The sequence below is a fragment of the Mustela putorius genome, unplaced genomic scaffold (assembly GCF_011764305.1).
Source record: "Mustela putorius furo isolate JIRA1106 unplaced genomic scaffold, ASM1176430v1.1 tig00003834_pilon_pilon_pilon, whole genome shotgun sequence".
In the NCBI taxonomy this organism is placed as follows: domain Eukaryota; kingdom Metazoa; phylum Chordata; class Mammalia; order Carnivora; family Mustelidae; genus Mustela; species Mustela putorius.
In genome coordinates, this window is record NW_025421987.1 from 84,574,476 (window position 1) to 84,597,183 (window position 22,708).

Genomic DNA, 22,708 nt, shown 5'->3' on the forward strand with positions numbered 1-22,708 from the left:
ACAAAGTCACTCATAGAAATAAATCTCCTATACCTCTGACCAGCAGTTATGGAAGGGGTCGTAAGTCTCCACATTGTTGATCCTCTGCAAGCCATCAAAACCTCCAATCACATAGACCTTGCCACCTAACACCACCATTTTATGCCTCCAGCGGCCTATATTCAAATACTCAATTTGAATCCATTTGTTGATTGAAGAATTATATTTCCAAACATCATGTTGTGTTTCTTTGCCACCTAGAAGAGAAATAGAGCATTTTAAGAAACCACTAGATGTGTCAGAAATACAGCTTCCTCCTTAAGAAAATGATCTGGATCAGGAGACAGAGCCAACACAGGGGAATAGAGAGAGCCAGTATGAGGCTGGGGTGAATTGTGTACCAGACTGTGTCATGTGTCACCTCTGTGCTTTGAGTTCAGAGAAGTGGCTGAATGAGTTGGGTCCAGAGAAGTCTTCAGGGAAGTGGCAACAAGTCCACATAGGTGGGTAAGGGCCAGCAGGTGCCTGGACTCCATGTCTGTGCAGTCAAGGGGCAGGAAGTAAGGCAGGTCAGATGAGGTTGGACTTTTGCCAGTAGGGACTGTAGAGCTTTGACCAGCTGCTAAATTAGAAGGCACCTTAAGTTTTGTTTGCTTACTTATTTAGACAAATACAAACCTGGAAAAATCACCAAGAAATCTTACAAAATTGTCTCAGTTCAAATTTCTGATCTATACCCAAAAAAAAAAAGTGGGATTTGTCCTATTGTGAAATAATTTTTATTATGAGATGATCACAATAGGTAATTTGAGAATGAGCTGGTAAATATTTTCTTCAAGACCACTCTCCTTAATAAACTGAAAATACATAATTCAGTTAGGGTGAGAGATCAAGACAAAGGGGAACTGACTCTTTTGGTGACTTTAGTATTCTATCAGCTTTGTGTTTCCATTCCTTGTCAGCACAGAGTACCACCAACTCCTCAAAGCAAAGATGTACTTTTCAGACTTATAAATGTGCACTAGTGGGGCAATACGTATCCCTCATGATGTTCTGTGTCCTGGGTAAGTGTTTCTTCAGGGTAGAGCCCAGAAGTGAGACTTCTAAGTCAAGAGCACACACTCTGAATTTTTATAGGTGTTGCCAAAGAGCCTTGCACAGCTGTCCTGGTTGACCTATCCCTCTCCTATCCACGACATATATTAAGAGCGTTTTGTTTGTTTGTTTGTTTGTTTGTTTTATTGTATATGCTGATGAAGAAAGTAATGTCATAGTTTGGGTTTTCCTGGCTGCTCAGGAGACCAAGCTTCTTCCTCTTCCATGAATTTTTTGTTCATATAGTTTAGCCCTTTTTCCTTGGGTTGTATACCTTTTAGAGGTCTCTATTCAAAACACTGTGTATGACATTGATCCCATTAAGGTAGTGTCAAAAGTTATAAAAGAGGGGCGCCTGGGTGGCTTCGTTGGTTAAGAGTCCGACTCTTGACTTTTGACTCAGGTCATGGCCTAAGGATCATAGGGTGGAGCTCTGCACTGGGTTCCATACTCAGCGAGGAATCTGCTTGAGATTCTCTCTCTGCCCCTCCCCCCTCACACATGCACACACACACTCTCTCAAATAAAATCTTTTTTTAAAAAGTTATAAAATAACTATATGCTTTCAAAGAAATGTATGTGCACTATATTGAAAAGAAGAAAAATTTATGATTTTTACTGCAAGATGTAAAGGAAGATCTGATTAAGTGGGAAGCATATCATGTGCATAGATGAAAAGACAGGTTATTGCAAAAATGTCAACCATCCCTGAGTTAATTGATGCATTCAGTGCCTTCGGAACTTTTCAGGGAACTTGAAGAGATCATTCTCAATTTCATTTGGAAGAGTAAATTTGGAAAAATTTCTAAGAAACTTTGGAAAAAGAATGAATAAGAAGGCTTTTGTAGCAAATACCAAAATACACTAAAAAGCTATGATAATGAAACACTGTGGTATTGGCATAAGATGAGACAAACTGACCAATGAAAAACAAGAGTTCAGAAGAGATCGAAAGATATAAGGATCATTAAATAAATGGTAGTAGAACAATTGGCTATTTGGAGAAAAATTAAATTAGATCCTTCTTTCACATTATGGTGAAAATAAAATTCAAAAGTAAATGGTTTTATAAAAATAACTGGAGAGTATATAGAAGATGTTGATGATCTTGGGGTGGGGAGGGGCTTTCTAAGCATGACATGAATGAAACATAGAATCACATAGGAAAGAAAGTTACTATATACAATATAAATCAAAGTTAAAAGAAAATCATAGTCTGAGGGAAACTATTCGCAATACAAACAGCAAAGGATATATAGTAAGAGCTCCAAAAAATTAACAAAAAGGCAAGCTACAATAGAAAGACAAAGGGTAGGAATAGATCATTTTTTAAAAAAATAAAGTGTTAGCTAAAAATAATAATAAAGTGTTAGCTAATAAATATATGAAAATGTGATATCATCATTAATGAATTAATTATTGAATTAATGAATTAAATATTCTAGGCTATTAAAAATGTAAGTCAATAATGAAAAATGTTAGTAAGGATGTAGAAAATGGACACTGTTCAACGTTGTTTGAACTGTAAATTGTTACAACCTTCCTGGAGCACAATTTAACAACATCTACAAAAATTCTAAATTGATATATCTTTTTTTTTTCACGCCAGATGAGTAATGTGCCATGGTCGTAAAAAGGTTTAAGGGAGGCACATGTCACACAATAGCATGAACACCCAATCATGATGCTTACGAACTACAAAAGGATCCCTAAATTGACATATCTTATGACCATCTCCAGGAATCTCTCCAAACAGCAGCACAAGTTCTTAAATATATGTGTATTAAAATACCTATTGGTATTTTAAATTTAAATTTAAAATACCTATTGTGGGGCACCTGTGTGGCTCAGTTGGTTGAGTACCTGACTCTTGATTTTGGTTCAGGTCATGATCTCCAAGTCATAGGTTTGAGCCTTGTGTGGGGCTCTGTGCTCAGTGTGGAGTCTGCTTGTCCCTCTCCCTCTTTCTCTGTTCTTCCCCCCCACTTCTAAAATATATAAATAAAATCCTTGAAATAATAAAATAAAATGCCTATTGCAGTATTTTTTTCCAGTGGGAAAATAAAAACTAAAAAAATTGTTTCATTCATTCAATAGACTTAATCCATAATTAAGATTCATTATATTGATATGTAATTATGCCCAAAATAAATCATTAATTGAAGTACAAGTTTCTGTGATTTAACTGTGTGTAACAAGCATGCCTTCATGCACTGCTTGTATCATTTTTCAATAGACAACAACAAATCTAAGTGAAGAAAAGGACAAACTGTAGAATATAACGTGTGTAGCAAATGTGACATAGACATTGCCAAACCTGTCTTTTCCTCCTGTGCACGCAGCTAAACTACATTTCCTAGACCCCCTCCATGGGGGCTGGTGGTACAGCAGGGAATGTGGCTAGTTCTTGTCCATAGAATGTAAGCAGATTGATGCCTCCCATCCAGGCTGAGGCTGTTATGAGCAGGTGTGCTTTCTCAACTCGTTCAGTATCTCCCTCTTCCTGAATTCCATTAACCTTGAAGGCCACGTATGGAAAACAGTAGCATCATCAGATGGAAAAAGGCTAGGTCTCTGAATGACTGAGTGAAGCAGGTCCACTCTCCCCACATACTATTGCAATAATCCATTGAGATTTAGAATTTGTGACAGCAACTAACATTAGCTTACTCTAAACCAATATAAAATTATTTTTGTAAAAAAGTTAAAACATGGGGGTGCCTGGGTGGCTCAGTGGGTTAAACCTCTGCCTTCGGCTCAGGTCATGGTCTCAGCATCCTGGGATCGAGCCCCTCGTCGGGCTCTCTGCTCAGCAGGGAGCCTGCTTCCCTTCCTCTCTCTCTCTGCCTGCCTCTCTGCCTACTTGTGATCTCTGTCTGTCAAATAAATAAATAAAAATCTTTAATTAAAAAAAAAGTTAAAACATGTAAGATGGTAATGGCACAGAGAAACTGGCATATTTTACTTTATACTCTCTATATTATTTGAATCTTCAACAGCAATCAAAAAATATTTCTATAGTGGGGCGCCTAGGTGGCTCAGATGGTTAAGCCTCTGCCTTTGGCTCAGGTCATGATCCCAGGGTCCTGAGATGGAGTCCTGCATCTGGCTCCCTGCTCAGCAGGGAGCATGCTTCTCCCTCTCCCTCTGCTGCTCCCTTGCTTGTGTGCGCTCTCGCTCTCTCTCTCTTTCTCTGTGTCAAATAAATAAATAAGACCTTTAAAAAATTATTTCTACAAGATAAACAAAAGTTATCACATAATCTATGACATTAACATTCCCAGGGAAGAACTGATGTGACTTTGATTTTGGAGTTTGGACTCTGTATTTGGTTCTGGGAAGAAGCTCTTCCCCAAACAAATACAGATTAGAGAAAGCCACCAAGAGAAGACAAGGGATGCTTGTCTCCTGCCCAGGAGCCCCAAGAAGAGCTGGGGAGAGCATGGGACTCAGAGGACCTGGGTTGAGACCCTGCCTGATGCTTACCAGTGTGTGACCTGTCTTCAGATGCATTCCATAACCCTTCAGAGCCTGCATTTTCTCCATTTGTAAACTGGAGATTAAAATCACCTACCTTAGAGAGTTGATGTGAGAGGAAAATGATTAAATACCACCAAAGTGTAAATTCATCTACTGTGCTGTAAAGATGATAGAGACTTTGTCACTTAATAAATATATATTAAGCATTTACTAGTAGCTAGGCGCAGGGCTAGGTACTGGCAGTACAGTATTGACTCTTCTGGAATTCGAGGACTAATTGGAGTCAGGCGCAGTGTAATAGTAAATAAGCAAGTAACTTAGAAGTGAGAAATGACAAAGTATCGTGTGCTACTGGAGCATCTAAAAGTACAACTTGGGGCACTTGGGTGACTCAGTCAGTTAAGTGTCGCCATTGGCTCAGATCATGATCCCAGGGTCCTGGGATCGAGCCCTGCACTGGGCTCCCTGCTCTGTTGGAAGCCTGTTTCTCCCTCTCCCATTCCCCCTGCTTGAGTTTCCTCTCTCACTGCATGTCTCTCTATCAAATAAACACATTTTTAAAAAATCCTTAAAAGTATAACAATAAATTTGAGGTGAGGTTCAGGTTTGGGGAGAACAACAGACATTTTTATTCATTACCCAGTGCCCAGCTCAGTGTCATACACCTCTAGCAAATACCAAATAAGCTCTAGTATCACTTTCCTTCTTCCTTTCTATGAAGGACCGGACCTGTCTGCTGCTTCCCCAGATCCTAGTACAACTGCTCACAGGTTAGTCTCCATTAAGTAAGAATGTGCTTTCCAGGATAGATCACCTAAGCTCCTGGTTTCCATGTGGTGACCCTGTCAGAGCTAGATCATCACCATTCATAGTAATCCTTCTAAGTCTGTTGCCTGGCTCTCACTCAGAAAATACATAGTGTCCCTGGGGACTTGCTTTGGCATCACTTGGCTCCTGCTTACCTGAGATGTAGACCTCATTTTTTAATGTCACGCATGCAAACTCCACCCACTTCTTATTCTCACTGTCCAGCTCATGCTCTGTCATGGGGAGCTTGGCCACCTCCAGGCGGCTGCGCCGCAAGGGGTCCAGGCAGGTAACCTCCGCCACAAACCGTTCATCCTTCGTGCAGCCACCAATGATCATGAATACCTCAGACTGAAACTCATGCATCCTGGGCTTGGTGCGCTCCGAAATGATCTGGAAAACCAATGGGAGTACATAAAGGCAGGATGACACAGAGGTTCAGAGCCCAGGCTATGGAACCAGACCGAGCAGAGCCCAGTTCCCAACTCTGCCACCATGTAACCTCACCTTGAGCCTCAGCTCCATCATCTGTGTAATGGGGACTTGAGCCATAATTACCTCATAGGTCTGTGGTGAGGATGAAATGGTATCACATATGCAGTGTGCCTGGCCTGGAAGGGGCCCAGGATATATTAAATACTCAACAAAGTTTACCTATTGTTGCTTTTGCTGCTATCTTAAGAAGTCCAGGTCCATTTACCATCAAATGTACTTCAACCTTCCTGCCCAGTCTGAAGGTCTGAACCCTGGAATTTCATTTCTGGCTACCTTCTCCCACTCCCGGTTTCAATTTCTTAATGATATCCCAGACTTTGCTCACCACCAGACCTCTTCTGAAAGAGAAGTCCTGATGGTAGGCACACAAGAGCACTTGGAGACTTAGGGGAAAAGTCTCAAACAGGAGCATGGTGTGGCCAGGGATGTTGGAGGACTGGGTCCCAACATCAAAGATATGACCCTTCAGAGCCCTGAACAAGCAAAAAAAAAAAAAAAAAAAAACCACACCACAGATATTTGAACCCAGCTGAAAGAACAGAGGTTTGAAAGTCAAATACACCAGCGTTTAGTCCTGGTTTCACCACCTGTGGCTATGTGACCTTGGAGAAGCAACACAATCTCCACAAGTGCCTGAGATCACTTCTGTGTCACCAAGTCATTGTGAGCATTCATGAGGTTGTGATGTAGAGGGATGAGCGGAGCACCTGGCATAGGCACAGCCCTTAACAGTCATGGCAGAAGAAGCAGCTAGAGATGTCATATTGGCATTACTGGGGAAAAGGGAGAGCTGCCCTCTTCCTGGTTCCATCCATCCCCTGGGCTCAGTGGGGCAGGTTCTGCAAGTGGGCTAATAGGAGATGGAAAGGTAGCACCCATTTCTCAATGACCAAAGCAGTCTGCAAGGTCAGGCTGACCTCACACAGGCTATGACACTTCAATTTTGACCACAGGTGTGACAAACAGGTTACAGTAGCAAAAACTGCCCCCTCAAGTGGCAAACTTGAGGTTCAATGGTCACAAATAAGCAGACCAAACAAAGTAAGAGACTTTGGTTTTCTGTACCAAAGAGTCAGATACAGTAAATTTTTCATACTCAATTCATGGCCATGAAGTGTGTCGCAGGGCTCTCCTTTGGAGGTCAGCAGAAAGAAGTGCGGGAGGGCAATGGGTAGAATCGGAGGGCACTGACAGTGGAGAAGACAGCTGGGATAAGGGTGGGAGGGGTGGTCCTGGGAACTTGGAGTCCCTGTGAGAAACCAAGCTGGCAGGACAGGATCTGAGCAATAAGCTGGCACCAAAGACAAATTTTGCCACTTTGCCATTTTCTTTCCCACTATCTGCCCTGCTTCATGTCCCTAAATCTCCCCTCCCCACAGCTGAGATGCAACTCCAGCACCAATCTGGTCCTTTCAAAAGAATTAGGGACTGCAGGGACGCCGACGCCTGGGTGGCTCAGTGGGTTAAGCCACTGTCTTCGGCTCAGGTCATGATCCCAGGGTCCTGGGATCGACCCCAAATCAGGCTCTCTGCTCAGCAGGGAGCCTGCTTCCTCCTCTCTCTCTGCCTGCCTCTCTGCCTGCTTGTCATCTCTCTCTGTCAAATAAATAAATAAAATCTTAAAAAAAAAAAAAAGAATTAGGGACTGCAGAGCAATGCTTAGATGATAGCACTAGCTTCCCAGAATTGGTCCCTGTATGACCTTTATTCCAGTTCTGAAAGCCAGACCTCGGCCTTCCCCTGAAGGCCCCATCTTCCTCACAGTGGCTGTTCTCTTGCCTCAATACCCTATTGGCCTGTAGGGGACTGGACTAGCTGTGATCTTACTCCTGATTCCTAGCCTGGGACCCTATTCCTGAGTCCTAGGCTGTGGAAGACTGCTCTCATTGACTGAAAACTCTGCATTCCTGCTATCTGGATCCTCCCATAATATTTGTCCTTGATTTCCCATACCACTTCCCCATCCACCTACCCTTTAAGTCACAGGCATTTTTTGTAATGTCCCTTGGTCCTTTCTTCCAAGAAGTCATTCTTGACTTTCTACACTTGTTCCCCACAGTCCTGAATTCTCCTATCACAACACTTTTCCTACTTCTTTGTAATTTACTATAAGGTCCCCTGATGGCAGAAACAGCCCTTATTCTCCAATAGATCCTCAGCATCAATAATAGTGCTTGGAGGTTGTGGGATTCTATGAACACTCATTGAATGAATGAATGGACGAAAGAATGAATGAATGAATGAATGAATGTGTTAGGTAACCCAGGACCCAATACAGACTTTTTTCCAGTCTAGATCACCATTGTAACCAGCTTCCACAATGGCACCCAGCAATCCCCACCTCAGGGTATTTACATCTTATGTTGTTCCCCCGACATTGTTCCAGGATTGGCCTCTATGCCAGCAGAATACAGCAGAGGTGATGATTTACCAGTGCTGAAACTAGGTTTTAAAAAGCACTACAGCGGGGCACCTGGGTGGCTCAGTGGGTTAAAGCCTCTGCCTTCAGCTCAGGTCATGATCTCAGGGTCCTGGGATCAAGCCCCGCATCGGGCTCTCTGCTCCACAGGGAGCCTGCTTCCTCCTCTCTCTCTGCCTGCCTGTCTACTGGTGATCTCTGTCTGTCAAATAAATAAATAAAATCTTTAAAATAAATAAATAAAAAGCACTACAGCTTTCAGAGTGCCTGGGTGGCTCAGTGGGTTAAAGCCTCTGCCTTTGGCTTGGTTTGTGATCCCAGGGTCCTGGGACTGAGCCCAGCATCGGGTTCTCTGTTCAGCAGGGAGCCTTCCTCCTCTCTCTCTCCCTGCTTCTATGCCTATTGTGATCTCTGTCAAATAAATAAATAAAATCTTTAAAAAATAAAAATAAAAAAGCACTACTGCTTTCATCTTGATGGATCTCACAGTCTTTCTGGGGCCATTTTCTCTGGAAAAGCCAGCTGCTGTGGAGAGGCCCACGTGGTAAGAAACTGAGGCTTCCAGCCAACAGCCAGCAAGGAACTGACACCTGTCAACAATCCTGTGAGTGAGCCTGGAATTTGATCCTCCAACCCTGTTTGAGCTTTGAGATGACTGTAGCCTCTGCCAACAGCTTGACTACAGCTTCATGAGAGACTCTAGGCCAGAACTGCCCAAATAAACCATGCCTAGATTCCTGTAAGCTGTGAGAGAATAAATGTTTATTGCCTTAAAGTTTGGGGACAATTTGTTACACAACAATAGATAACTAATACAACCATCTAGTTGATGGCATTGTTAGGTATTAAGACCCACCTCATCACTAGGCACCACAGAACTCCTAAGTGGTGGCACTATTATCAAACTGTAAATTCAGCTACATTTGACAAAATATTAACCCCAAAGGCATCATGACAAGGCCAGTCTTGAAGTCAGAGATGTGCAAATTTGTTACAGACACACAGAAGGGTTTGCCAGTGAATCACATGCAACAATTAGGCCTAACTAGTTTCTTTTCAGATTGTTAAAAATAGAACAGTTGCACCTTGCTGACTATTCATTAACAAGGCCTATACTAGGGGACCAGCAGAAGAGACCATGTTGCTTTAACAAAGCTGTCCTCAGGGGTGAGCCTCTGCCTCACTCAGGAGTGAGAGACACCACACATGCCAGAGCAGCTTTGGGTATAAATCAAGGTGGTCACTAGACATTTAGGAGGCAATGAAATAAAGGGGAAACTATATCTGCCCCCAAAGACTTCTCTCTATGAAGGTACTAGCTACCACTCCTAAATCGAATGTAGATTGACATCTGCTTTAGGGTTCTAAAAGATCCCACTGTTTTCCACCTCCCTAAACTTAGAGGAGGAAAAAGGTTAAAAGGGAGAGATGATGACAGGACAAGAAGAGCTGAAGTTTGGAAAAGGAAGGTTAAGGGGATAACTGTGTTCAAAAAGCAGCCTCCGGACTTAGACCACCATTATCAGGAGGAAACCCAGGATTATTCAAGTAGTGAACAGACAGGGAGTTTCAAGGAATGAACTGGCAATTGACACCCCAATTCAAAGATCACCATGGTTGGTTAGTTCAGTTACCCAGACTGTAAAACAGGAAAGAGAAAGTGCCCTGAGGTGGATTTGGGAAAAAGCAGTAACCCTTGGACACAATGAAAAGAGAAATCTGGGATGCCTGGATAGAGAAATCTGGGATGCCTGGGTAGCTCAGTCAGTAAAACATCTGCCTTTGGCTCCGGTCATGATCCCAGGATGCTGGTATCCTGCCTACATCAGGCTCCTTGCTAAGCAGGGAGCCTGCTTCTCCCTCTGCCTGCTTTGCCTGCTCTGCCTGCCACTCCCTCTGCTTGTGCTCTCTCTCTCTCTCTCTGACAAATAAACAAAATCTTTAAAAAAAAAAAAAAAGAAAGAAAGAAAGAAAAGAAAAGAGAAATCCTAGATTTAGAGAGAGAAAATGCCTGGTTGTGAGAGATAGTGCACCATAATGGAATTGCAAAAGAATGAGAATAGTCTCATTTGTGGGGCCTTAACCATGCACCAGACACTGTGCTAACCACATCTCATTCATTATCCTATTTAATTCTCACTGTATCAGTTGGTAGGCATTATTGTCTCCATGTTATAGGTCAGGACAGAGCTTTCAAGCAGCTAACTGGCTTACCCAAGGTCACACTGTCAGTAAATTGTGCAGTCAAGATTAAAGCACAGATCTGCCTAAATTTATTTATTTATTTAAAGATTTTATTTATTTATCAGAGAGAGAGGGAGAGAGCGAGCACAGGCAGACAGAATGGGAGGCAGAGGGAGAAGCAGGCTCCCTGCAGAGCAAGGAGCCCGAAGTGGGACTCGATCCCAGGACGCTGGGATCATGACCTGAGCCGAAGGCAGCTGCTTAACCAACTGAGCCACCCAGGCGTCACTCAGATCTGCCTAAATTTAAAGCCCAAGTTCCTGCCACTGGAAACTCTTCCAGATATCAGAGTTCTCTCCTCTCCTAAACCCAAAATTCATAATGCCACTCTCCCACACACTGCAAATACCAAAGTCAGAGTACATACTTCCTAGCAGCAACTTAGGTAATTTTTATCAGCAGAAAACCTTTATTACCTATATTTTAGGGACTTAGGATACAGGAAGCAGAAATAAAATAGCTAGGATATTGGAAGTGTAGTTGAGCAAGACTCTATACTTTGAACACTGAACTGAGAGCAGCTGTAGAGACAGACACTGTCTGCAGTTTTATGAGGGCTTTGATGACCCAGTGCTAAGCCATCTGCCAGCGACCCACATACCTAGCATGTGGTAGGACCCATATGGTTGCCTGGACTCCCTCTTTCAGTCTACTCATCACTGTTCATTCACTTAGTGTCTTAGCTTCTCTGATAGACCATAAGGCAGATACTGTTTTTGTAGTGCTGGTGCCATATCTGGCACACAGTCGGTGTTCAGAATTTATTTGCAAAAAATACATACATACATATATAAAAGTATAGCTTATTAAAATATATGGGATGCTGTTAAAATAGTTCACAGGAAATTTATAGCACTACTGATAATACTAGAAAATATAAGGAAGTTCTCAAATCAATTACTTCAGCTTCCAATTTAAAAAAACAAGAGATAATTAAACCCAAAGTAGGCAGAAGAAAGAAAATAATCAAGATTAGATTCAAATAAATAAAATAAACCCTAAAAACTAATGAAACCAGAAGGTGTTTCTTTGAGAAAATTGATAGAACTGATAAACGTCTAACCAGTCTGATCAGGAAAAAAAAGAGAGGAAACATTAACTACTAATATCTGGAGTGAGAGATGTGACATCACTATAGATTCTACAGATATTAAAAGGATAATAAAGGAATGCCATTAGTAACTTTATGCCAGTAAATTCCATAACCTCTATGAAATGGGGAAATTCTTTGAATTTCTAGAGCATTCTAGAAGAAATAAATAACCCTATATATATTAAAGAAATACAATTTGTATTTTAAAATCTCACAAAGAAAACTCCTGGGCCACCTGAGTGGCTCAGCTTGTTGAGCACCCAGCTCTTGACTTCGGCTGGGTTAACGATTTCAGGGTTGTGAGATTGACATCAGTCTCCGAGCTCAGTGCAGAGTCTGCTTGTCCCTCTCTCTCCCTGACTTACGTTTTTTCTCTCTCTCTCTCAATCTCTCTCTCTAAAATAATTAGATAAAATCTTAAAAAAACAAAAACCCTCCTGACCTCCTGATTCTGATAGTATCACTGGTAAATTGTACTAAACATTTCAGGATAGTTGCAGAGTGAATCAATGACAGCAGATCTGAGGGCAACACACAAATAGGAAAGGACATATAGGAAAAGAAGGAGGCTCCGGTGGCCTCAGAAAGATAATTTCTAAACCACTTGTGGTTAGGATTTCTATCAATGGCCTAATGAAGGTTTAGAAGCCTATCCCAGAATTACTGTACGGTGGTATATAGGTGTGTGTGTTCATGCGTATAAACTTAACACGCTGTCTCTATATTATTATTTCCTGATGGTTTTGTTCCTTTCCACTAAACCTATTTTTGTGTTTATGAAGTTTTGAATAAAACACTTCTTCAGAAGCTGTTAAGGAGAACCAGGTACAGCCAAATGATATGCGTATTCATCATCTTGGTACCTATTTATTCATTCAACAAACATTTACCAATCAGTTACTCTATATCAGGGATTCTCGTAAGGTCTGGAGATGGAAAGTCCAATAAGACATATTTCTGACCATAACAAGCTGCCAGTATAGAGACCTTTACAGATGAGGAAGTCAATGGTTACCATGTGGCGGTTGGTGCTACGACAGAGCAATGCACCAGGTGCTAGGGGAATGAGGGAGGTCTCTGAGGTGGTGCTTTTAACTTTTTGCAGCTGGTACAGAAGTCAACTAGATGGAAAGAGGAAAAAAGCACTTGAGCCTTAGTCTGCATTAAGTGGATGAAAAAGCACATCCACTTTGGGGAACTGCAAGCAGTGCACAGGACCCTAGCAGTGGGGAGAGGCTGGAGATGGCACTAGAGAAATGGGCAGAGGTAAAGTAGGTAAGCGAGACTCTGGGAGCTCAGGCATGAAGGGTGTGGGCTTTACCCTGAGAGTCATGGGGAGCTGTGAAGAGGATAAGCTCAAGAGCACAATAATTAGGTTTGAGTTTTGTTTTGTTTTTTTAATTTTAAAGATTTTATTTATTTATTTGACTGAGAGAGACATGGCTAGAGAGCAAACACAAGCAGTGGGAGTGGGAGAGGGAGAAGCAGGCCTCCCACTGAGCAGGGAGCCTGATGCGGGGCTCGATCCCACGACCCTGGGATCATGACCTGAGCTGAAGGCAGTTGCTTAAAGACTGAGCCACCCAGGTGCTCTCATGCTCGAGTTTTAGATCATCCAGCTGATGAATGAATTGGAGGGAGGCCAGACTGAGGGCAGGAAGGTGAGTTTTGGGAATTTTCAGAAACTCAGGAAGGAAACAATGACAGTCTGAACCAAGGTAATGTCATAGGATATCCAAGAGACCCATGGTTCTCCAGAGCAGGCAAACTAGGAAAGCAGTACTCCTATAGGATGGCGACCAGACAGGGCACATTCCATCCTGTATGTGTCACCCCTGCCAACCTCCACCCTTATGCCCTGGGATGAGGGAGGATGTGCCCAGCATGGTGCTGAGTGATTTCCCATCTCACTCAGTCCTCTCAGTAGGTGTTTATGTCGTGTCAGCCCCATTTTACAGATCAGAAATCCAGGGCCTTTGGAACTGCCTGACTCAAACCACAAACAGAACAGTGCCTTCTCTGTGCTGTAAAGATTGGTAAGCCAGCCTCACCTATATTTCTGTAAGGCCACTGACTCCTCTACTTCGTTGCTTAACTACAGGCTCATTCAATGTCAACTCACCTCATTGCCCGAAAGGTGGTACATCCTGGCTTCCTGAAGCAGCGGGAAGACCTCTGGGCACTGTCTGATAAGAGGATCTGCCTCCACTGTCTCCACAAAGTACCATGGGTCCAGAAGTGGCAGGCGCACATTCTCAAGGACATAGGGGAGCAAGCAGAGTCGTTCTGACTGTTTGTGCCGGACCCAACTCATCACAGTCTCAAACACCTGAGCCTCCTCGGTCACATAGAGGTCATCACTCTTCAAGATGTGGTAGAGAGTGTCCACGGGAAGTTCGAGGAACTCCTCAGAGTTCAGAATCTGCACAAAGTTTTGAATGATGTAATTTTGAACCTGCTTCTTCAGACTGTCCAACGAGTGTGTATCTGCCAGCCTCAGTATTCCAACACAGTTTTCGGGGTTCAAGGCTTCTGTTAGGAAGCTGGCACAGGCATCCACCATCCGCAGGAACTAAGAGAACAGAAGGAAGCAAATCAGGCCAGAGAACCATCAGTCCACAGGAAGCCTTATCAGAAAGTTGTGTATGGTGGCAAAAAATGAGAAAAATCCAAAGGACTGACAGTAGAGGACCAGCTAAAGAAATTATATAGATTCTTATTTTTGACAACTTTGTAGTCATTAACACAACAAAAATGCTCATAATGTATTGAGTTTAAATATCTGTTCTCTAAATCTGATCAAGTCTCTCGATTTAATCAGCAATTTACAGGAAATATAATAGAAAGAGGAACATGTTAAATGGTACCATGGGGATATACAATCAGCAAAATCTGGACTGTGAGAAACTTTACGGAACCAGTTCAGTTTCTTCAACAAATACAACTCAAGGGTAAATGAGAGAGAGAGGTGGGGAGGAGGAACTTAGAAATGAAGAGAGATGTAAGAGACACATCAACCTTGTGCAAAATCTGGACCTTGTTTGGATTAGTATTCATTTTAAGTGTGATAATGATGTTGTGATTATATTTCAAAAAGAATCTTTGTGTTTTAGAGAGAGATATATACTAAAATTTTGCAGCTGAAATGAGAAGAGCACTTCACAAAATCATAGGTATATTATGATCCTATTTTTATTAAAAAATATAGAATATAGGTATAGAAAAAAGCATGAAGGATATACACCAAAATATTAACAGTTATTATATTTCACTGTGTCAGGTATTTTAGGACAATTTATGCTGCATTAACCTCCAAATCTCAGGCACTGACAAGAATAAATGATTATTTCTCACTCACATTACATGTCCAACAGAAGTCTTCATTCCAAGATCTAGAATGATAGAAAAGCCAGTCTTGTGAACAGGAGAAAAAAGATGGCAGAGCCTTACTAGGCTCTTAAAATTTCAGCTCAGAAGTTGCACATGTCATTTCCACTCACACTTAATTGGCCACAGTAAATCACAGGGCAAAATTTGTTGCCAAAGCAAAAATAATCCTCCCATAGACACAGTCCCATAGGGATAGAAAGGGCAGATACTGTATATATACTGTAAGATATCACATTTTCTAATAAGACTCTGAGAATTTCCCTTACTTTTTTTTATATATTTTAAAAATCTTCTAAAATGAATAAGTAGCACTTTAGTAAGTTAAAAATTCATTTGTAAAATTATTGGTTTCCATGTCTTAGTTTTAAATTATCATCATCCTTATAAAAATATGAGCCCCTTATGCTTATATAGCACTTAACCACTTACAAAGCATGTCATATCCATTATATTATTTATTATTCATTTTACAGATGAGGTGCCTCAGATGCATCAGCTTCTTTTTTTATTAAGTTGTTTTTTAAAAAAGATTTTATTTATATATTTGATCAAAGCAGTAAGAGAGGGAACACAAGCAGGGGGAGAGGGAGAGGGAGAAGCAGGCTTCCCGCTGAGCAAAGTGCCCAACACAGGGCTCGATCCCAGGACCCTGAGATCATGACCTGAGCCAAACGCAGATGCTTAACGACTAGGTCACCCAGGTGCCCTATTAAGTTTTTTATTTTAATCCCAATATAGTTAACATGCAATGTTATGTTAGTTTCAGGTGTACAATATTCAAATGCACCAGTTCATTCTTATTCACTGCTCTCTGGAGCTTAGCTCTGAACAAGTCCAAATTCCTATCCCCCCTCCTTGTCCCCTGGGTAAGTAAAAGGTCAAGTTCTCAGTGTTCTTGGGTTGATGAATTAATTAACAGGAGGGAAAGAGGAAGTCTGAGTAGAGAGAACCTGGTCTCTCCGGCAGGGAGGGCTGGTCTGAAGGCAGTGAGATAACCCAGTGAGAGTTTGGACGGACAGACCTGGATCAGATGGGGTGCAAACTGCAGAGGAGACGAGACGCTCCAGTGATGAACTGAGGGTAGCGGGGCAGTGGAGCAGGACTGGTCTCAGAGTAAGCCATATTAATTTAGGCTCTGGCCTTCACTCCAGAGCATTCTAGGAGACACACATCTCTGATTTTCTAATCAATCCCAATTGCAAGATATTATCTTTCCATGTCAGAACACTCATTCAAGCCATCAGTTTAGAAACATTGACTGAGTGTCAGTGAAATGCTGGAGAAGCTTGAATTCTGCTTCAGACCGCCTTGTCTGCTGGCCTTGGCCATTGCCTGCAATCTGTTTCTCACATGAGCAACTGTAGAAACGGTTGAGACTGAGAATTCTAACACCTGTTTTCTTGTTTGCAGATTTTCAGTTCAAAGAGTAAAAATGCACAACCGAGACCAAGTCTTGCTAGCCCTCAGAACTTGTCACCAGAGCCCTACATGGCCCTGCCCACAGATGCCTATGAGCACTGAAATGGAACCCACTTTTGTGGCGGCCTCCAGTGCAAAGGGCAGGTACCTACTCCAGTGTTTGCGTGAGAAGATGATTAAATAGATTTTCTAAATATGTAAACTAGCCCTGGGAGGTCACCTAAAAACCTGGTAATAGCGGATGTCTCTGGGGAACAGGGGAACTGGTAGTTGGGGTCAGGGTAGAGAGAAAGACTTACTTATCTTTGATTTATTTTTCATTATTTTTTAAAGATTTTATTTATTTATTTGACAGAGAGAACACGAGCAGGAGGAACGGCAGAAAGAGGGAAAAGCAGACTCCCCACTGAGCAGGGAGCCTGATGCAGGGCTCCATCACAGGACCCTGGATCATGACCTGAGCTGAAGGCAGGTGCTTAACCGACTGAGCCACCCAGGCGCCCCACTGTTCACCTATTTGTACTCCCTTGCTTTGAGTGCCATGTGATAGAATTCTCTATTTAAAATAGTTTCTCATAGAAACAAAGAAATAAAATAAAGTTTCTCATGAATGGAGAAAACACTAGAAAGCAACACATCAAAACGCTATCATGTTTATTTCAAATGCAGTGTTATAGATAAAGCAATTAATTTGTCTTTTAGACTTTGCTGTTTAGAACAAATGTTCTACATTGGGCATGAAGTTGCTATTTTATTTTATTTATTATTATTATGGTTTTTTAAGAAGGAGAGGGAGTACAGGAGCAGGAGAAGGGTACAGGGACAAAGGGAGAGGGAGAGAGAGAGAATCCCAAGCAGGCTCCACATCCAGTGTGGAGCCCAAAGTGGGGCACAATCCCATGACCCTGAGATCATGACCTGAGCTGAAATCAAGAATTGGACACCCAACCAACTGAGCCACCAAGGCATCCAATATGATGTTTCTTTTAAAATCAGAAAAAATAAAATACTTCCTCATGATTTTCAAGTACACAATGAGAAAATAAAACAAAATGTAAAAAATAACACCCCCTATGAACCAGCCCCTTTATATTCCCAGATAATTTAATCCTTACAATACTATAGCTATTTATTGTCATTCCTGTTTTATAGATGAGGAAAGGAGATCCAGAGAAGTAAGGTAATTTCCTCAGAAATTTATAGCTAATAAGAGGTAGAGCTAAAATTTGAACCAGTCTTATCTAATTCCAAAAACGCATGTTTTTAGACCATTTCAAGCTACCTTAGGTCAAACTGTGTGCGCACAAATCAAGAACCTGGCAGATGTCAACCATGATTTGCACACCTCACCAAGGAGAGCTCCGATAATGTGATCTGCCCAAAAAAAGGCTTGGCCAACAAGGTGCTAATTTCTACCCCTGCTTGATCACAACTGATGAGCAAAGAAGGAAACCACGAAAGAGCTCACATTTGTGAGAAACATTGATCCAAAGTGTCGCTCCCCACCAAGAAACTGTTCATCCCTCTATTCACCCAACTGTTAATTTCTAGAATGTGTCCTGAACATCATTATGTAGTAGGCCATCAACTAGTGCTGGGAGTACAGAGCTGAGCAGAAAGAAACATAGCGCCTATGCTCATTGGACCTGACAGACCAATGGGGAAGGCAGACATTAATAATCAAATAATCACACAAGTGTCAAACTATAAGTGTGAGAAATGCATGTAACAAAGTTCAGGGATTCCATTGCCTAAAAGTGAAGACCTAGCCTTATTCTTACCCCTCAAGCCATGTACTGTCACCAGAACTCACCCTGATAGAACCCTTCCACAGTGAGACCTATCTGCTCACCTTACCCAAATATTTCTAAGCTCACCTGTCACAGTGCCTTTCTGTGCTCATGCTGCTTCATCAGCCTGGACCAGCTTTCTCCCTTATCACTATCTGTTAAAATCCTGCTCTCCCTGCCTAGGCAAGTTTTACTTCAGAGCTCCATTTTTTAAGAAAGGATTCAGGATGGTTCACCCTTTCAACTGAAAAGGCCCCTTTCAAGTTAACTTCAAAAAAAAAAAAGGGGGGGGGATAAGAGTACCATGACCATCAACTTATCTACATAGGGGCTATTTTATTCATTCAGAGTGTTAAATCTGGGACTGATGGATGGGCTCCAGAGTCTGTGAACCCCTATGATGGTGTACAAACATCTGTTTGCACATGTGTCAGTTTTCCCGAAATTGAGTTTACAGGAGACACTGAGTTGCTCTCTATTATCCATAAACCTGAGGACAAAGCCAGCACAAGAGGGAGAACCAGGCTGACAGAACCAGAGGGTCTTAACCAGACTGTGCTTTAAACCTTCTCTACCTCTGGATATTTTTAATTCTGGGTCAATACTTGCTTAAGAAGAAAGGAAGAGAATGAATGAGGAGAGAAGAGAAAAGAAACAGAGAAATCCTATCCATTCGTGAGGTTCTTTCTCAAGAGCCACTTCCTCCTTCTCGGCTTCTCCAGTTGCCAACATGGAATCAGCTCCTCCCTCCTCACTGCTCCACTGGGCAAGTCACTTGCCCCTCTGTGGAGCACTGATTACATTTCTCCCTTGTACTATGGTCAAGTATCTCAAGGGCAGATTCTAGGTAGGTCATAGTTGTGTTTTATTTCCAAGAGCACCTAGCACAAATTCTACCAAAAGAAGGAAAAGAAAGAGAGAAGGAAAATAGTTTGGATACCCAGCATGCACCAAGATCTGTTAGATACTTTCCCATCCATTTTTTAATTTAATGAATGTTTTATTTTTTTAATGACTATTTTTACTATATAAGTAATAACAAGGCCGGTATTTTATATATTATATATCTATATATAATACAAGGTTTTATTACTTATTTTTATAGTAATATAAAATGTTATTTACTTATTTTTATAGTAATATTACTAAAAATATACATATACACAGGCCCAGACCATTGCACAGAGGAAGAATCAGAGAATTCAAAGAGTTAAATACATTGCCTTAGGTCACACAGCCAGTAGGTGGTACAGATGGCACTCAAGGTCATGGCTAGCTCACTCATCTTACTGGCCTTTGCACTGCCTTTGTAACTGTCACAGTGTTGAGCTAACAAACTTCCAGGAGAGTCTGAAGAGGACTTAGGAGGACAAGAGTAGTGCAGATCTCCAAGTTGCCTACATTTCCCCCAAAATACTTCAAGAAAGTGCTTCAAGAAACACTTTCGAGCACGAGGGGTGTACAGCAGCATCCTAACCAGTGGTTGGGAAACTTATGATGTACAGGGCAGTCATGGGAACAAGAAATTGTTTTCTTTACAATATATATTGTAAATATAATTTATATTTATATAATTTATATTATATTTACTATATGTTGTAAATATATATTTATAAATAGATAATATTAATATTGATATTTATTAATATTTAATTAAAATAAATAATTAAATTAATTGTATTTATTAATATTAGAATATGAATATATAAATATAAAACAATTTTATGTTATTTATATTATATTTACAATATATATTGTATTTACAATATATATTTACAATATATATTATAAATATAATATAATATACATATATAATATATTGTTATTACAATAAATATAAATAACAATTTATATGTTATTTATATTATATTTACAATATATAGTAAAACAATATATATTGTTTTACATATAAATTGAAATTGTTTTCAATTTGAAATTGTTTTACATATATATTACATATATATTGTTTACATATAAATTGAAAACAATTATATGTTATTTATATATATTGTAAATATATATTGTAAATATAATATATTAATTATATATAGTAAATATAATATAAATAACATATAAATTGTTTTCTTTAGTCAAGATTACTTAGGATGTTAGCATAAATCTTCTTTCTCAGCCTGTCCCTATGACACATGAACTTGTTTATTAAAGCTGAGCTATGACAGATAATGGCAACAGACAGCCAACTTCCTGTTTGAGGGGACATGTGAGCAAAAGGTTACAGTCAGGCACCTGACTCTCGAAGAGGGAGACTAAAAATACAATCAAAGAAACCACTTGAGACATGGCTGCTGTTCCCATGAGAAGTCTCTGCCTCAGTGAGATTTTACCCCCTGCTCCCCAACTCCAATGGCCCTCCTCTGCTTCCCTTCATGCTTTCCAGAATATGGGGTCTTAACAGATTTAACCAGTATAATTCCACACCTCCCAGAGGTGCCTTCAAATCAAGTGCAGAAAAACTGAACCCTATTTTGGCCCAAATAAGCAATTTCATTGACCACAGTCCCCAGATGACCTTACAGTTATTGCAAAGGGTATATATAGACATTGGTATTCTTACCTTCAAGTCCCAAGAAATCAGTGTTTGTGAAGAGTACATAATGTGTTGATGAGATTAATAAACCAAAATCAGGGGCCCCTGGGTGGTTCAGTGGGTTAAAGCCTCTGCCTTCGGCTCAGGCCCTGATCTCAGAGTCCTGGAATCGAGCCCTGCATGGGGCTCCTCTGCTCAGAGGAGGGAGCCTGCTTCCTCCTCTCTCTCTGCCTGCCTTCTCTGCCTACTTGTGATCTCTGTCAAATAAATAAACAAAATCTTAAAAAAAAAATCACTTGAAATTGTTGTGATTTTTCAGTGAATTGTTTGTGAATTCACAATAAATCTTCTGTCACCATTTTTCTTCTCAGACAATAGTTATGAAAAGTAAAGTTGTTCTTCTATGGGGTGTGTACTGATGTCAAAGAGAGGTCTTCAGGGGTACCTGGCTGGCTCAGTCGGTTAAGTGTCTGACTGAATTTTGGCTCAGGTCATGATCTCAGGGCTATGAGACCAAGCCCCACATCAGGATTCACACTGGGTATGGAGCTTACTTAAGATTCTCTCTCTGCTCCTCCTGCCCCCCCAAAAGAGGAATCTTCATACTTAAAAACTGTAAATTACCACTGATCCTAATCTCCCATCCTTTCCCCTTTCCCTCTTTCTCAGGTATACATCTATTTTAGACCAATGGAAATATGTGTCCCCTACCCCCAGGATGTCCTCTGCTCCCTCCAAACTTTCAATCCTTGCTCTAGACTTTGCTGAGGGGTCTTCTGGTCCCTGGAAGCTATATGGGGTGGGCAGGAAAGGGAATAAGACTTGCAAAATGTGCTCACTAAGGTGGGGCAGTGCTGCGGGACTGACACAACTATAGAGGTAGACTGACCTCAGAAGTGGAATCAGAGGGAAAGGAAGGGGTGTGGGAAGTTTGGTCAAGATTCTGCCAACAGACAGCTCCTAAAGTTTCAGAGGAACCAGTGGGGCCCCCAACAGGCCAGTAGCACACATGGGGGCAGGAGTACTACAATGGGCCATACTAACATTCAATGGGCCAGAGCCACAGCTGGAGAATCGTGACTCAGCCCAGGAACAGAATGAAGGCCAGGGAGGGACTAAATGGAATAACTGTGTCTGGGACATATTTGATCCTCAGGATATGGGTTATGTTGGGGGCTAGAGGGTGAGCGCAGAACTAGTAGGGCATCTAAGCAAAGCCAAATCCTGAGAAGCAGGTCCATGAGCAGATAGCTGTAATAGAGAAGCAGATAGCTATAACAGAGAAGGTAGAGAAGGTGGAAACTTAAGTCTCAGCCTAAAGTTCTCTCTGCCTAGAATACATTTCCTCCAACCCAGCTGCAATGTGTCAAAATCCTACCCATTCTACCCATTCCTTCAGACCCAGAACTTTTTTCTACTCAGGCACTCTGCCCCAAGGTCTGACTGGATTGCTCTGTGGTTTGAAAGCGCAGTGGAAATCCTTGCTTTTGAGGCTTTAGGTGTAGTGGTAGGTAGCAGGAATGGGAGTCAGAAGTTCTGGATTTAGGCCCCAGATCATAGCTTCAATCTTTGATGACCTGCTCTTTGATGAGCTGAACTCTCTGTGAGCCACAGTTTCCTCTTCTGGAAAGTGTTGAGAATAATAAAGCCCATATTGCAGTCTCACTGTGAGGGTACTCCCTGGCCAGTCCACTCACAGAAATGTCAACATCAGATGGGATCATGTAGGGGAAGAATATGATAAATGATTAAATAAATGTGATCTATATTTATAACTTTTATCTTTATTTCCCTCTGATAGTTTCCTGTAAGTACCTTGCACATAGAGAATGGTTAGTAATTTGAGGTAATTAAATAGAAGTAAAAGTCAGAATCTGGTAGCAACATGGGTTTTCATTACAACTAAAACCGATATCTCACTTCCTAAATTTTAACAACCTACAGGCAAC

At 41.3% G+C, this 22,708-nt stretch overlaps 1 protein-coding gene and 1 non-coding gene across 3 annotated transcripts in view; both read right to left on the reverse strand.

Moving 5' to 3' along the window:
• KLHL6 (kelch like family member 6) overlaps positions 1–22,708 on the reverse strand; it is a 69,604-nt gene that overhangs the window by 17,301 nt on the left and 29,595 nt on the right. For both annotated transcript variants that reach the window (XM_045088668.1, XM_004745090.3), the window contains exons 3-5: positions 13,735–14,184; positions 5,517–5,754; positions 34–236 (exon numbers count right to left, since the gene is read on the reverse strand). In XM_045088668.1, the coding sequence (XP_044944603.1) occupies positions 34–236; positions 5,517–5,754; positions 13,735–14,184 (891 nt within the window). The remainder of the gene's footprint in view (positions 1–33; positions 237–5,516; positions 5,755–13,734; positions 14,185–22,708) is intronic.
• Positions 2,678–2,781, reverse strand: LOC123394648. Its single transcript, XR_006609401.1, has one exon. It is a non-coding gene; the product is annotated as a small nucleolar RNA U13 (small nucleolar RNA).